Raw genomic sequence first — 17,407 nt, forward strand, 5'->3', positions numbered from 1 at the left:
ATGCATGACCATATGCAGTGTTTGTGGCTAGAATTTAATCACCTTACCATTTTCAGTGAATTTACAACAAAAACCTCTTGAACTAGAGTACAAGATTTAACATTGTTTCTCACTTTTTTTAAAAAAGAGGTTAGTGTGCTTCCTAATGTCGATTTCCTCAGTTACATTCCCATTAGATAAAGAATGTTCGGCAGTTGTGCTGTACTTGTCCTTGTTTTCATGTCACTGCAAATACTTGCAAAAAAATTGATTTTATTAAAAAAAAAAAAAAAAGAAAAGAAAAAGTGAAGCAAAGCTCTATCTTTTAATGCATAGGCAGTTGGTGGTGATGAGGGAGAAGAGTATGCTGCTGAAGATTGGGTCTCCCACCCCCACCTCACCATTGTCCTGATCCTGATTGTGTATTGCTGACTCCTGATTACACAAGACTGACTTAAACCACCTGCTCAAATCTGGTTGCTTAAATGAAAGCATGACTTTTGAATAGGGGAAGGAGCCCCCACCCCAATTTTTGAGTCAAAATCAGTATCGTTATTGACAAAGATTAAGAAATAATCAACTAAAGCTTCATTAAGCATTGGGAAAATAACAAAAGCAATATTTTAAAGGAAATAACAACAATAATAATGATGGAACTGCTAGAAACTGCCACCCTTCCAAAGTCTTCTGTCCCACCCCCCATATAAAATGTTCTAGCTCCGCCCCTTCTTTTGAATGTTATTATTTTTCACAGTGAAAATACCATTTTGGAAGAATGTGCAAGCATTATGACCGTTTTATCTGTTGGTCTGCTGTGTTGTGACACCGGTTGTCACTGACTCCCGCAAAGACTAGGTCACAGCCTGACTCACATCCCCTCCGAGATCCTAGCCCTCAGCCACCCCGCACCACGCACGCACAGACGCGGCTTGTTTCGCCTCAAAATGAGAAGTTGTGGGAGATCCTGCCGTCACCTCCATAAAAGTCCAAGGAGGGAGCTGAATTACTTCAGGTCATTTTAGTCTGCTTGTAAAAATCATCAGATATTTAGGAAGAGGGCAGACGGCATAATTTGCAGTTTCTGTGAGGGGCGTTGTTTTATTTTTACTCTCCTGCTTTCGAAGGAGCAGCGGTTGACGTTGGCTCAGCTCACTGAGCTCATTTAGATTTGGAGGCTATGACACAAATGGGAAAAAATGAATATGTTGTGGCTGACAACATTCGTTTATATATGCTATATATATATATATATATATATATATATAAATGAATGCAAAGCTATGTCTCTATGTATTTTTACATCATTGTTTTTGGTTTGAATTGGTCGTTATGGCCATTAGAGTTCCCCTCTGAGCTCTGTCGAGTCTTTTATGAACACTTTGGTAACACTTGCCAACCTCCGCTCCATGCAATGTATAGAAAAGACTTTAACATGTGTCTGAAACCTTGTGCGGCTGCTTTTTTTAAGTAGAATAGACATAACATGAAAGGGAAGTTCCCTCGTAGCTAACCTAAAAACAGGTTAAAGATCCAGTAAAAGTACATACACTTCCTGTCACTGCTGCCCGGTCGCGTGGAAATAACCTTTGCATATGGATCCAATAGGATTAGGGTTTGTCCAAAAAGTATGTGGGTTCTGTGGGGTGAGCCAACAGTCAGCCATTTTTATATTTTTCCTGCCATGTGCCTTAAATTAGCAAATGACACAGTGACCATTTCACAACCATGTTGTATATTTAAATCAGATGTAGGTATCAGGGCTGCCAGGGTCGGACCCTTTGCAAGGGTCCTCACTGGGCCCCCAACCTCAGCTTCTGTCCTCACAGCTGAACTTCTCACCTTCTTCAGTTTTGTCTTTCCAGCACATTTCTGTGCTGTGTGTGTCCGGACATAACTCATTGTTTAATGGAAAGACTAAAAAAGAAGTCCTGGATCCTGTTGATCTGAACTCTTGTTTGAATTTTCTGGTCTATTCTTTCCCCCCTTCACGTATAATTGGTGCCGTGGTTAGCGAGCCAACCCCTTCTCCTTGGGGGGACAGATTTCAACAGCTGATCATGTAATGTTGTCACAGCAGTTTTGCCACAACGTGATACACACAACAGCCAGATTTATTAAGATAGTTTTGTTCTGGATGCTCTCAGTCCTCCTAGGGATGGTAATTTGATTGCATCTCATCAGAACACATGGATTGTAGCTGATTTTGTTCCAGTTCTACATCAATGGAATGCCGCACTCACCGATGATTTCATTTATCAGCACAGATTCCTTTTCCCAGACTTCCGAGCTGGCTCCTGCTGCTCTTCCAGCAATCTTTACTCCACTTAGACTCCATGTACATGACGAAATGTTCAATAAACCCTTGACTAATAATACTTTTTCACCTTACTGTGACACTATGCTGTATACAGCCAAAGTGAAATTCACAAGGAAAAATGTATTCGCTTTACTTTCCTGTAATTGATTAAAGTCCCCTCAAAAAAACAAGCTTTCAAAGCACTTCTCTGCATCCAAAGCATGTAAATCTGGTTGGTTGGAGGGTTTATTTCAGCACAGTATGTCTCAACCCTTTCTCTCCCTTCTCATCTTGCAGCCAGCTGAGCCCACAAAGTCTATTCTAACTATTTTGGTCCTTTCCAGCATTTCCTGTGAATTCCTCTGGTTTTAACAACAATGACGATTCTGTCTCTGTATTTTATTATCTGTTCGTGACCTCAGCGGCATGTTAGAGAAATGGCCAAGTCGGGACAAGAACACTGGCTCGTCCCCCAGTAAGCCTGAGAAAGCAGTTGTCTGCGTTGGAGAAGAAGACAGGGCCCTGGCCGAGCAGGGCCTTTAAATCACATCGTCTGCAGTTTTGCTGGCCCACATTCTGGCTTTTCTCAACTGATGCAGCCTGTATGGTTGCTCAGAGGATAAATGAACCAGATTTAGATGATAGTGCTTGTAACTCTGTGACTCAGCTTGGTTATAGGTGTCTGAGGCGGATGTGAAACCTTAGGAAACTGATCAAAACAATGTGATCCTGGTTTTTAAGTGGCTGATGACTGGAGGAGTTATTGTTTGTCATGGAAACTCTTAGCATGAGATATACTGCTGTCTTTATTTTTATTTATAAAAAACAAAATCTTATTTCGCCTTTGGCAAACAGACATTCTAAATAAAACCACTAAACACAAACTGTTGAACGAACATTCTCAAACGTGCATTTAGGCCATGCTTTTCACATTGGACAAGCAAGGAGGGGCTTCCTCTTCTTTTTTTTTGTTGTTGTTATTTTTCTACTGTTTACTAGTGCATGTCCACCACCTACAGTTGAAAGAAGCTCTGTGAAGACTGTCCAGCGGTGCAAATCTCGTGAATCTTGCTCCAGGCTTTTTCTTTCACAGCTCTGTTCCAATATATGATAGACTTAGTGCAGTAATAGGCAACTCTAGGCCTCAAAGGCCCCAATACTGGCATATTCTAATCGGCTGGACGCACCTGAACCAGGTAACCAGTCATGAATAGGGCTTGGATATCTGGAAATCATGCATACACTGCGGCCCTCGATGCCTGGAGTTGCCTATCCCTGACTTAGTGTCATATAATTCTGTCTGGCTGCAAACTGCAATTATTGATTTCTAATCCATGATCAGTTTTCAAATGGTTGGGACTGCCATGAGTTAAAATGTTTGCCATCCATACGTCACTACCATATCTGATCCCCTGATTTGTCGAAGTTAGACCTGGTTTAGCTTTCAGTGTGCATGCAATGGCCGCACGTTTTGTACACAGAGCACAGTGGTAGAAACTCATGTAGCAACCCTTGAACACAAGAGTTTTGAATGCAGAAACCCAAAATGCAAATTTACGTGCATTTTCATAGACTTTTCATTGGAAGTGTTACGGCTCAGATACGACCACCGCAGTCGTATGTAACTTTAAAGTGCGAGAGGAACCTCCACCGCAGACGATCATGTCCAACCTCTGCGATCTGGCCTGTCCAGCGCTCCGAATCCTTTTTGTTGGGTTCAAATTTTCGCCGGATAGCGGAGCTCAGTCACAACACTTTTTGTGAAGTTGGGGCTATTAACAACCTAAATTGTAATAAATGGCAAGTTTTCGCACAAACCTACATGAATTTGGAGTTTTTCAAGGTTGGTAGCAGAGCCTGTGGCTGTAGCCATCCCACAGCCAAAAGGAGACATCTGCCGTATCTATGCGTCACACCAGTAACGCTTACCGTGGGAGCCCGGGGTAAGGCAGGTGTCCAAATCTAGACCCTCAGGGCTGCTGGTTTTCCAGAAATCCTTCCTTATCTGCTGTTTCTTACTTGTATCAAGTGTGTTTAGCCAATTAGGAGCCTTAACGGCAGGTTCATTGGAAAACCTGTAGGACTCTGGCCATCAAGACCTGGATTTGGACACCCTGGGCTAAGGAGACATTAAATCAGTTAGAAAGCCAATTGGTCAGATGGTTTCTAGTTAACTGCTTTATTACTTTAGAGGTTCCTTGAACAAACTAACAGTAAAGTCCAATAAGAGCATGCATTAATAAACTGCAAGATCTGTATTACTAAAAATGTGCAGAACAATAACAGGCTTGCTGTGTCTAAAAATTGTTTAGCAGGGGTTATTTCGACAGACTTGGCAACGTGCAAGAAAACAGACAAAAAGAGAGACCAGTGGCAGGCCAAACTGACACAAAAACAAATTTGTGTGACAAAAGTGCACACATTAAACCCTGATTGTTTTTTATACAATTATAATCAGCCTCACTCTCCTGCAGTTTGGACCTTTTGGCTTCCCTGCTTTCCCGGAGATGCCAAGAAATACTAAATCATGTATGTGAGGAATTGCTCACAAATGGTGCTTTTTAAGCAGTGATTGTTGGGGGAATGAGCCGTGCCGCTACAGGCTCCAGGTCTAACAGTATCAACAACCTGCTTTTGCAATGACATAAAACAGTATTAAACTTATTTTGTGATTTACTGCTATGCAAAGGAAGTGCTAAACATTTGCCAGATTGAGTCCTATGTTTCACTTTGAGGCACATGGTTCTCAGTCCTTCTGAATTGCGTGATTGGTTTAAGCATGTATGAAGAGATATTTTTTTCTTTCTAACTGTCTTTATAACTGACTTTGAAGCTGTTTTCCTTCAGCTTCTTGCAGAGTGTTTGGGGTTGCGCACCACATGTCGGCTGTGCTCTGGAAGCTGTTGCTTCGCACCCTTTTGACACAACTAAAACAGCTCTGTTGCAGGTTTCCAGATCCACATTACATTGCACTAAAACATACTAAGGCAAAGAGAAGGTCATTTCTTAAATTAATTCGGAAAATAATTTGAGGGCCTTTGTAATATAGTGTGTCATCTGCATATTTTTTTTCCTGCCATGTTTTGATGACGACTCTTGAATGCTTCTTTCAGTGATGATAAAACAGTGTTTTGTTTATGGATTCAGTTTGAAGGTCTGCTTTGCAGACCGGGTCTATAAATCCTGAACTGTGGTCACCTTTTGTTGTGCTTTTGTATCACAGATATTAATGAGTGCAACAATGAAACCATCTGTGGGGAGCACGGCTTCTGCGAGAACACAGACGGCTCCTTCCGCTGCCAGTGTGACAGAGGATACACTAACCCAGCCGGGGATGTGACTCAGTGTGTTGGTGCGTAACCCACTCTAATGCATTATTCTATATGACCGTACTCAATGTATATTTTTTGCCAAAACCTATAAAAAGTATGGATAGGTGACTGTATGTGTAGTATTGTAATTCTGTAGACACTTTTTACCTATTAGGGAGCTGTTTTGAACACATTTTTAGTCTTAATTTTTGATTAATCTACTTTTGTTCCTTTTTACATTATAGCAGAAAACAATGTATTAATAGTAAAGAAAGCAAGACGTCTTGATCTCTGAGGCGCCACCTTTCGCTTCGTTTGGATGCCGCCCATTTCATGACGTTATCCTAGAGCTCAAAAAGTTGATTCTGTATAGTAAAGGCCCTTTAAATGAATCAAAAGCATTATGGCATGCCCAAAGTCTGGCCTGCTTTTTAATTTTTATAAATTTAAAAGCAGGCCTAAATTGTCATAAAACCACAGATATGTGGCCCACAACACTTTCTAAGAGGGTATGGTTTCTTGATTGTGATTGGCTGAATTATATTATAAGTCAATGTTAACCAGGGGCAACAACCTGTGATTTCTAAACCTTCAATATCCAAATTCGGGCCCAATAAGAGGAACAGATTTATTTGTTTTTGTGATTAAAACCACAGTGGTTCTAAAAAAGATAGCTATTTGTGTAATTTTTTCTGTTCAGATATTTTGAATTCAGAAGTTTACAGTGATCATTTAACAGTGAATAATATGTAACATTTCATATAAACCCAGATTTAATGTTGACTAAAGACAGACTTTGTCTTTATTTTATTTCTGGTCTTCAAATATGAAATCCACATAAGTTTTGGTAAAAATCTATTTAGATATATTTCTGGTTTATATGAAGAAAATAAAAGTTTCCTATTGCAATTACATTTTTTTTAAATAATGCATTTGTATTTAATCCTGGCCCTCAAACATTTTCAATTCACCAAATCTGTCTCTTTTTCTTAAAAAAAAAAACCAAACAAGCAAACATCCCTGCATTAAGCCAAAGGTCTCTCAGGGCCTGGACCTTTGCTGACCTCCTGTCCTCTCTCTGCCTCAGATGTGAACGAGTGCGAGATGAGCTCGGCTCTGTGCGGGGACGCCATGTGTGAGAACTACGATGGAAGCTTCCTGTGCATCTGCCCCAACGACAATGAGGAATTCGATCCCATCACCAGCCGGTGCCGCTCCATGGGTACGAGAGCAGTACAAGCACTCACAGGACTTAATTCCCAATCCCATCATTGGGAGACGAAGTTATCCATGATTTAATGAGGCGTCTCTTATTGTCCAAACAAGGGTGACGAGGAGGATATGGCCTACGCCACAAGTATCTTTTGCCCTGTCTGGTTCTTTTCATTCTTTCATAGGGTGGGATGGTTAGGTGGGTTTGATGCAGAAATCTAAATTGTGTCTTTTCTCAGAAAAACATGAATCAATTGTTTCACCAACAGTTCAAAAAGCATCAATGTTTTTTTCTGTGCAGAAATGGTCCAAAAGTGCGATCGCAAACACATGCATATTTTACTGCAATTTAACACTGAAGATGACTCTTGTGAAACCTTAAAAGACCACTGCACGTTGAGCTTGTAAAGCATGTATAAATACAAATGAAGAGTTTTGCATTGTTGAGCAGTGCTCCATTACCCAGGATGTTTTTTGTTCTGCCTAGGCACTAAGCCCCAGTTATGCCACTGTGTACCTTTTTGCCACATTCCACTGTTTGCTTTTGACGTGTGTGAATCAATCATGTGAGGCTGATCGGTGTGTTGACTCACATGCCAGTGTTTCTATTTGAGTAAGCCAGCAGCTTAAGGGTGACAGGCCTGAGCCCATGCCCCTGGATGAATGGACAGGGTCAGCAGTGCCATAAGATGATAAGGCCTTACCTATTACAGGAAAGCTCATCCTCCAGATCTGCACTGCTTATTTTTGCAGAATTATAACAGCTTATCACATAAGATGCGATATTTGTTACTTTTTTGGGGTTTAAATTGTCCTCATGAAATAATCCTTGTATTTATTCTGAACTGAAAATGTCCGACAAAGGGTCTAAATATGCTTTTTCTACCCACTGACAGCTATGTTTGACACCAAACCCGTTTATCCATTCACCCCCTCCTCGGACGAAAGGAAGGAGTGCTACTATAACTTGAACGATGCGAACTATTGCAACAACGTCTTGTCTCGCAACACCACGAAGCAGGAGTGCTGCTGCACCGCCGGGGCAGGTTGGGGAGACAACTGCGAGATCCACGCCTGTCCTCTTCCAGGAAAAGGTGCAAAGAGCTTACTGTGAGACGGAGCAAGTCATTTCTTACGCTAAAAAAATCCATTTTGATTTTCTCCGCAGACGATTACAACCAGCTATGTCCTCATGGAAGTGGATTTTTACCGTTGCCAGATTCATTGAAGCAAAGTCATGGAAATCGGCTGCCTTACATAGGTGAACACTCATAAGTGGAGACATTTTTTACATCCTTAATGTGTAATGTTAATTCAAGGAAACCTTATAGTTAAGGACAGTTAGTCCATCACAAGACTCATAAAACATAATGCACTAATAGTATACCTGACAACACATTTGAGAATTGATGAAAAACTGATGTGTTCTTCGGCTGCATGGTGGTGCAGGGGTTAGCTCTTCTGTTTCACAGTGAGAAGGCCCTGGTTCAAAGATGAAATATATGTTGTGTTCTCCTACAAAAGAAAATTTGTGCCATCACTGAGCACTTTTTCTGTCAGTGACAATTCTTTCCTTCCCTCTGCTCTATAACAACTGTATGATTCTCTCCAACAGATGCCAATGAATGTGAGATGTTCGGATCAGAGATCTGTAAGAACGGACAGTGTTCAAATATATTCGCTACATACACTTGCTTCTGCCGCTCTGGCTTCTACTATGACAACATCCGGCTTGAGTGTGTAGGTAAGAGCAAGTGAAGCCAACAAAAACTAACACATCATAGTTTGTTTGGATGTATTCAGACTGGACACATTTGGTTCACTTATAGCGAACCAGAGTTTGTAATCTGGAACAAATTTTCGCCCAAATGGCCCCAGATCTGGGATCAGGGGCCATTCTCTGACCCATCTTTTTAGGTGGTCTTTTCCGTTTCCAATCGGACTGAGCTCCAGTTCCTCTGTCTGAATAGGCTCCGTGCTCAGAGCAGAACAATTTGACCAAAACGACCACCGTAGCCGGGCATTATGGGATGCAAACAGAGTAGTGGAGCAATGATGAGACACAACAACTCGTTAAAATGTGGTCGGATGAATGCAGGCTCATTAAAAAAACTTTTACTGTGATACACATTGCTTCTCACACTGTTTTCTCGACAATCTATATGTCGTAGACACGTATCAGTGCACCTTCATAGTCTCCTCCTCGGTCACCATCTTGCAGCATGCTTCTGTTGTACCAAAGTAGCAGTAAAAATTGTTGATACTGATTCAGACGTTTAAGAATTTTTCACTGAAATATAAAGTTTGAAAAAGTGAACTATCCCAACAAGGATTCCAAAGTGCAAGACTCCCATAATTTCTGCCTCTAGCTGCTTTGCCTCACCCTCGTAATTCCTGGCCAATGACAGAAGAAATCTTTAGACATGTGGTTTTGTTTACAAGCTTTGATTCAAAAGAGAAAATTCTATTTGATGAAAGTCTGAATACAGACCAAACACAAGGTTCAGGACTTTAAGGGGAAGGTTACATCAGTTGAATGGAAGACAGTAAAGTGCAATCAGCACAGCTGTTCAAAGGTCTCACTTGATAACTGTTGTCCTCTTTTTGTTTTTGTGAGTTCAGACTATGACGAGTGTCAGTTTGAGAATACCTGTGAGAACGGCGCTTGTGTGAACACGGCTGGATCTTTCAACTGTTTCTGTAGTCCTCCTTTAGTCCTGGACAGCTCGCTTCACCGCTGCGTCAGTCCTAACAGTACAGAAGGTGTGGCCCACATTAAAGTGTTGATATTTTTAGAAAAAGGACAAATTTTGATAAGATACCATCAGCATCAGCAATAATGTATTTCTTTGTTAAAATATTCTGTCTCAGAAACGTTTGAATATGGTCAAGATGTGCATGAGGATATTTGCTGGCGGCGACTGGAGGAAGTAAACATGTGTGCAGACCCTCTCCCGGAGCGCAGAACTACCTACACTGAATGCTGCTGTCTGCACGGCATCGCCTGGAGCGATCAGTGTGCCTTTTGCCCCAGGAAAGATTCTGGTGAGTGGCAGCATGTACAAAGACATAAACAATGTGGAATACCATTAATTAATTTCTATATTGGCATGTTTCTTGAGTGAATGATGGTAACTCTGATCCGTCTGCTCTCACACAGCTGACTATGCAACAATGTGCAACTTACCCTGGGAAGGAGGCTCAGATAGTCTTCGAGATCAAATAGGATTTGAGTACGGTCCCGAGGGCCCAGAAGATCCTTCTGTACCATTTCTTCCTCCATATTGGGATAACTATGGTGGCCCTGGAGGAACATATGACATTCCTGAGAGTGTTCCCCTGTTTCATGATCATGACTACAATGTTCAGCAGCCTCCTGTTCGTGTCCCCGTCGTGCGACCAGGGAGTCACCCACAGCCAGTGAATCCTCACAGTGGTGGGTGTTAGAATTTTGTTTAGAAGTCTTTTATGTTTTTCAATTTGATTGGCTGGATATCAATCTGCTCTTAGATCTACTAGTTTTTCTAGTTAGACAGATATAGCAATGTTTTTTCCAGCAAATTTGATTCTATCAAATTTCTGGGCCATCGTAAATTAAGGGTTCAAAAAACAAATTCTGTAAGAAAACTCAGAGGTTTAAAAACTATTTCGATTTGATGAAGCAGAAAAACTTCCATATTTTTGTCTCATTGAACTAGTTGACATTCTCTCTAATTATAAAAGAAAAGTATTTTTTTGGGAAAGCAGTGAATAAACTAAAAAGGAATTGCCTAACTTCAGCTTTTGTTACTTAAATATTAAGGTTTTGAACTTGTTAAGTGATCGCATGCATTCATTCTAACCTGCACCCCTCATGCCTCCTTCTGTAGACTACCTGGTCCCCTCATCTGTTCACTGATAAAATTGACAGCGACTTCAGCACCAACCTTCTTTTCAATTGATTTGGACTTTATTTATAACCAAAAACATCAGCACAATCTCTGCCTTAGTTAGACCGTGATTCAGGTTACCAAAAATAAATTGATCAGTTCTTCTGGTGTTTGACATATTCTCAGACAAATATTCAAATACTGAAATCAACGACATCTTTTTTTAAGTTATTTTATACATAAAGACCCTTTTATTAATTTATTTTTGTGTACCCTTGTCCCATCAGAGCACCACAATGCCTTCGAGGGTCTCCAAGCGGAGGAATGCGGGATCTTAAACGGGTGTGAAAATGGTCGCTGCGTTCGCGTGCAAGAGGGCTACACCTGTGACTGCTTTGACGGCTACGAACTTGACCTGAGCAAGATGGCCTGTGTCGGTGGGTTGGTATGCATTCACGTCTGACTGTCAATATTAGGGTCTCCCAGTAGAATGATCTGTTACTCCTTTTAAAAATGTAGGCTAAAAGGCTGATTGCAAACCAGGTTTTGTCCTTGAATTTTAGGCCTCTTGTAGGCGTGTTCTGGATTACCTTCATGCTGTATATCATCAAGTTCAGGAAGAAGCTTTAAGTGCAAAAAGCTTTTACTGTTATGTGAAGCTAATGAAAGAAGTGTACTTCTTAAAAGGCAGTTTTCTGTACTCTATGATCTCAAATTCCCTTGCTGCTCAATAGCCTTGAATCTAATCCAAGTGTGTTTTACATAAGATATATCTTTTAGATGTTCTCTGTTTTTAAAATAAGGTGAGGATGTCTACATGTTAAGAAATTCCACAGACATATTGAGTTCAAGGACGACTAATTTCTATTGGAGCGTGGCTGAACTCTGTGAAGGGAATTGAGAGCCGTGCCCCTCATGCCATGCCTCCTTATATAATCATCACCACTTGCATCTCCTCAGCAGAACGTACCCCCTCACACACACGGAGGGTCATGTAAGAGTGAACGACCTGAAATGAGAATCAGACCTCCAGAGCTGGAAGCAGGGAAAGAACAACACAATGAACGCCAAGAGGAAACATTTTCTAAAGTGCTGGGTTTTCTGCCATCGTTCTTCCTGCGACAGCTTTGGACGGTTTGAGCTTCAGGTTGTGATCAGCTGACACGCAACATGGCGTCACGTTTAACTAAAGATATTGCATTACAATCTTAAAAGACATTACACTGCTGTAGGAGTCACTTTTATTTAAAAGTGAGGGAGGAGGAGGTGGGCCTGTGGAAACAAAGCGTGCTTCTTCTTCATAGTATATAAAGAGAACAGCTACAAAATGTATGTCTGAGTTCTCGCATTTCAAGCGTTTCATATGGGAAAAGTTTTTTTTGTCATCATTTTTTTCACTTTGAAGAGAAGTTTAAATTATTTGATTGATTTCTAAGCAATCCCTTTGTTTTTATTCACCATTTGGCAATTTGGGGTCGCAAAGGCACAAAGCCGTGTGCCTTTGTGATAAAAAATATTTATAAACCGGGGCAAAAAGTATTTAGTCAACCACCAATTGTGCATGATCTCTCACTTAAAAAGATGAGAGAGGCCTGTAATTTTCATCATAGCTATACTTCAACTACGAGACCCAAAATGAGACAAAAATCCAGATTATCATATGGTCTGTATTTAATGGCACTTGTTTGAACTCATTAGCTATATAAAAGACACCTGTCCACAACCTGAAACATTCACACTCCAAACTCCACTATGGCCAAGACCAAAGAGCTGTCTAGGGACACCAGAAACTAAATTGTTGACCTGCACCAGGATGAGAAGGCTGTATCTGCAATATAAGCAGCTCGATGTGAAGAAATCAACTGAATTATTAGGAAATAGAAGACTACTAGACCACAATCTCCCCGCAAGAGCTCACCCCGTGGGGTTTAAATTAATAATGAACAAAAGTCCCAGAACCACATAGGGGGACCTGTGAATGACCTGCAGAGAGCTGGGACCAAAGTAACAAAGCTACCATCAGTAACACACTACACCTCAAGGGACTCATATCCTTTAGTGCTGGACGTGTCCCCCTGCTAAAGCCAGGACATGTGCAGGCTTGTCTAAGGTTTGCTAGAGAGCGTTTGGATGATCCAGAAGAGGAGTGGGACAATGCCCTTTGGTCCGATGAAACCAAAATAGAACGTTTTGGTAAGAACTCTACTCATTGTTGTCACAAATGGAGAGACAGCTGGTTCCACGTGCAGCAGGTTTATTAGTTTTGACAGGAGCCAAGCACAGATAAAAGTCCACAAAGCTAAATCGGAGGCAGACAGGCAGAGGTCAATCACAAGCATGCAATCATCAAAGAAGAGACTAGAGTTATCAGAGTCAGGACAGGTAGCAGGCAATCAGAAGATCAGGTCCAGATAGAAATGCTTTGTGATGCAGGCAGGGTGGCACAAACACTGTCACTCTGAGTAAGGCTGTGCAGTGCCTAATCGTCCTGTGGGTGACCGGCAAATGAGAGTCAGCTGAGCTGTGTGCTGGGGATGCTGGGAGATGTAGTGTGTTCAGTACTTTGGAGACAGTTCCCGCTGGAGTTTAGACCACCACCTTGGAGCCACAATCTGTTTCTAAACTACGTCTGATCTCTTTTGTGTCACTTAGAATTTCTAAAAAGAAATTGAAGGGAAAGAAGAAAAAAGTGAACCTGGAATTTAAAAAATCTGTTATTTTACATTCCTGACTCTCAACGCCTTAAGGCAACTCCACACCAGATGTGGTTGTGATTTTTTACCGACTCATTCTCTTGCAGACATAAACGAATGCGAGGACATCAGTGACAAGGTCCCCTTATGTCACAACGGACAGTGCACCAACACTGAGGGATCCTACAAGTGCACCTGTTTGGCGGGCTTTGTGGCTTCAGCAAAGCCGCACACGTGCATCCCAACAATCCCAGATCCAAAGCTGAGGGACTCGGAAAAATGAGAGAAAGACTCCTCCCTCTGAGATCTTCCCCCAACCCCCTTTGGCACTAAACCTGCAACAGCACCGCTGAAACGTCCAAGAATATATATGTTTTTTAAGATAACTCACACAACTGCCCTTTATTTACATTCAAGAAGTCTTGGAAGTGTGCAATGAATGTATTACATAGCTTTTAGTACGCACCAGATATCCATTTGCCTTAGAGGGATTTCACAACTGATCTATTATATTCAGTAAACCCTTGATGATTTGATATGCAGATTTTCTCTCATCTGTGTTTACTTCTTTTTGTAAAATGACATTATTTATTTCATTGAAACGACAGGCCTCTGTACATTCAGAAAGTATTTCAGTGGGCAAACACAGTCATTTTTTGTTTTTCTTGTAACCATTTGACCAGAGAGCATAGGTGGGAAGAAAACGTGTATTTTTATCACAGAAAGAATATGGAAAAACGAAACTATTCATGTGTCATATCCGCAGAATTTTCCCTACATCTTCTGTTCAACATTCAAGATGAGGAAATATGAAAATGTTTCAATTACAAACTTCAGCTTGGGTCAATTCAAAAGAAGACTGTAAATGTATATCAGAATTTAGGTAATAATTATCCAAAAATGTCAGTTTGTTCATATGATTTTAACACCATTTCTAGAGTTCCATGGAGCTCCATTTGTTTGCCTATCTGTGTTCTTCATCAGACATTTTCATTCATTGGACTATTTCCCAGACTTGACTGCTAAAAGGAGACACTGGTTGTTTGACATGGTGACACACGCCTACAAAACACTTTAATCTCCCATCACCATGTGTGCCTTTCTGCAAGCATGTAAAGACAGAAGCTGTGTTTGAGAGGTTTTGTACAGAACTTTGTATTATTTTTGCTACGTTATCTTCCTTTATTATAGCACAACTAATATTTTTGACATACATTTTCAAAATGCAAAAAAAAAATGCATAAATAGATCCATGTGTGTTTGTAAAAATATGCCTTTTGACTTATTTTCTGAAGTTTTTAAATATAAGAAGAGAGGTGGACTCTGTACCATAGGAACTGTGTGTATACCCTGCCCTGTGGAGCAGACAATGATATATACATTAAAATATTTGATTTTCTTTTGAAAGAAGGATGGATGACAGCACGATTTTAAATCTCTTTTTTAAATATAGAATCTGTTATTTTCATTCATTTAGATATAATCACCAATGTCTGTTTGTCACAATATTTCTATATGTAATTTATTTTAGATTGTATTAACATTCTTGTTTGGTTTATCATCTTATTTTCTCTCATACTGAATACAAAATCACCACATTCATACATACTGACACTGGCAGGAAGACAATATTCATTCAATTCTGATATTAACCAGCATTCAAAACCAGCAGAACCCTTCTATTAATGCTTCACACGAACCCCTCTGTGTTTTCTGTTGTTGTTAAATCACTGCATGACCCAGACAAGTCTAACCATGAGGCATAAGATCAAACTTTTAACAAAAAAATTGAGACAATTGTCTTATTGGAAAGCTGTTTTGTTTACATGTTTTGTTTACATCTTGGCTGTAAGCAGTCATTTAAATAAATCCTAAAAACATTGGTGTATGAGAATTTCTTGTTTAAAAAATTGAAAAAACACTAACTGCAGTTAAAAAAAGGTTTGTTTTGATGTATTATTAACAAATTTAGACTGAGGGTACTTTTCTAATTTGTGTTTTGGGACAAACCAACCACAGACACATAAACTGTGTCACTCCACTCAAAGAAAGAAGTACTAATCATGATCATTGTGACAAACATTTTTCATTAGTATTTCTAAAGCCTTCATACTGATATATGAAAATAATGTTTTAACTGTTTTTAAATACTTCAGATCTCCTTTGTTGAGTTTTCCAATGTCACACTGCCACCTGCAGGACTAACAAATACAAGCCTGATTCCCTGGTTGCCAGGTTAGGTGCAAAGCCACAGAAGCAAGATAGAGAAATAAACTAATTGAGGCCTTTTTGTTTGTCTACCTCTTTATTAGTGTTGCTACAATTATTGTTACAATCTTGCCCTTGTCTGTTTTGTATACACCTCTCCTCCATCTCACCTGAGTTCTTTTATCTCTCTAAGCTCCAGCCACTCGCATCGTCCTATTAGGGCAGTTGATAAGAGCCCTGACAATCTCCTGTGACCCATCCTTAATCCTTCCTATGGGGGGGGGTCAACGATCATCAACACTCATAAATATTGTTTAAAAGTCACGTTTTAGATACAATAGTCAAAGCTTGCCCGACAGAAAACAATATGCAGCCAATAGATGTTAGACTCGTCCCATTCTCCTGCAGACAAAGAACAGGACAGAGCCATTATGGCAGATGTGGCAATCCCAAGTGATGGCAGCAACAGGAAGAAGAAACATGAGAAACTGGAAAAATACTAGGGACTCAGGGAAGAACTGGAGAAAGCTTGGAAGATGAAAGCGACAGTGGTGCCTGTGCTAATGGGAGCACTCTGTGCAGCAACCCCTAAACTGGAGTAGTGGCTACAGCCGATTCCTGGGAAAAGTGTTGGAGTTGCTTCGATGCGGATGTTAGAGCCGCATCTCCTCCGCATCGAGCGGAGCCAGTTGAGATGGTTCGGGCATCTACCTGGATGCCTCCTGGACGCCTCCCACTGGGCGGAGGCCCCAGGGAAGACCCAGGAAACGCTGGAGAGACTACGTCTCTTGGCTTGCCTGGGAACGCCTTGGGGTCCCCCCAGAGGAGCTGGAGGTAGTGGCTGGGGAGAGGGAAGTCTGGGCATCTTTGCTTAGACTGCTGCCCCCGCGACCCGGTCCCAGATAAGCGGAAGAAGATGGATGGATGGATGGATGGATTGCCTAATTTGCATATTCCACCTGTAAGATGACCAGTTTATGTTAGAAATGGTAAAACCATCATCAGAGACCCTTAAACCCCAGGGATAGACACTAGTATTAAAAGTGCATCACTTTGAATTAGACCCACTGAGTTACAACACAACCAAATTTGTAAATATGACAATCCTAATTAGCATGTAAAATGCATAAGTAAATTGTCAAATCTTTTTTTGGTTTGGACTAATCAGAATCAGAGACCCTTAAAACCTATAAGGTAGCCACAACATCATAGAAAGAACCGGATATAAAAGGCAATCTGGAATGGGCGGGGACTGTCCACACACATGCAGTTGGTACAAACATACCTGTTGGCTAACATAGTCTTCACATATAAACTTGTCAGAATGTACACAAAACAACTGCACACACACTTTTGCATATAAACCCACACTTGTAAAGCCTTTAATTCTGTCATGCATAGTATTAGCACAAAGGTGAGCTGACACCTGTGCTCAGGTGAGTGTTTATGTTTTGCTGAAGTGGATGATGATGGAATGTTCAAAGAGGGAGAGTGCCCGGCCACCCCCACAACAAGACTCCCCGCCGAGGCAGCAGTTCTTGTCCTGTCCAACAGCTGAGCCAACAGATGTGGGCTGAGAGCTTCTTGTGTTGGGCAGATTTTACTGTCACAACAGGGATTTATTGAGTATAAACCCCTGTTGTATTTAATGCTAAACTTTATTTATATTGATTATGTTTTATTTTATTTATTTATTTATTTTTCTTTGTTGTTGGACCAGACGGAAAAAAGGAAGACGCTGGGGGAGGTTGGGGGTCGAGAAGATGGCAACAGAGGGAAGCAACATCATAAAACAACCAGGACTAAGTGATAAACTAGAATGGGCGGGGCCTGTCTACA

General features: G+C 40.9%; 1 protein-coding gene across 2 annotated transcripts in view; it reads left to right on the forward strand.

The window, feature by feature from the left end:
• The window catches only part of LOC112145601 (latent-transforming growth factor beta-binding protein 2), an 83,565-nt gene extending 68,323 nt beyond the window's left edge, over nt 1-15,242 (forward strand). For both annotated transcript variants that reach the window (XM_024270955.2, XM_024270946.2), the window contains 10 exons: nt 5,499-5,627; nt 6,674-6,808; nt 7,695-7,892; nt 7,967-8,059; nt 8,414-8,542; nt 9,421-9,561; nt 9,670-9,843; nt 9,959-10,234; nt 10,955-11,104; nt 13,468-15,242. In XM_024270955.2, the coding sequence (XP_024126723.1) occupies nt 5,499-5,627; nt 6,674-6,808; nt 7,695-7,892; nt 7,967-8,059; nt 8,414-8,542; nt 9,421-9,561; nt 9,670-9,843; nt 9,959-10,234; nt 10,955-11,104; nt 13,468-13,643 (1,601 nt within the window). In that variant the 3' untranslated portion in view covers nt 13,644-15,242. The remainder of the gene's footprint in view (nt 1-5,498; nt 5,628-6,673; nt 6,809-7,694; nt 7,893-7,966; nt 8,060-8,413; nt 8,543-9,420; nt 9,562-9,669; nt 9,844-9,958; nt 10,235-10,954; nt 11,105-13,467) is intronic.
• The last annotated feature ends 2,165 nt before the right edge of the window (nt 15,243-17,407 follow it).

This window comes from Oryzias melastigma, linkage group LG22, assembly GCF_002922805.2.
Source record: "Oryzias melastigma strain HK-1 linkage group LG22, ASM292280v2, whole genome shotgun sequence".
NCBI lineage: Eukaryota > Metazoa > Chordata > Actinopteri > Beloniformes > Adrianichthyidae > Oryzias > Oryzias melastigma.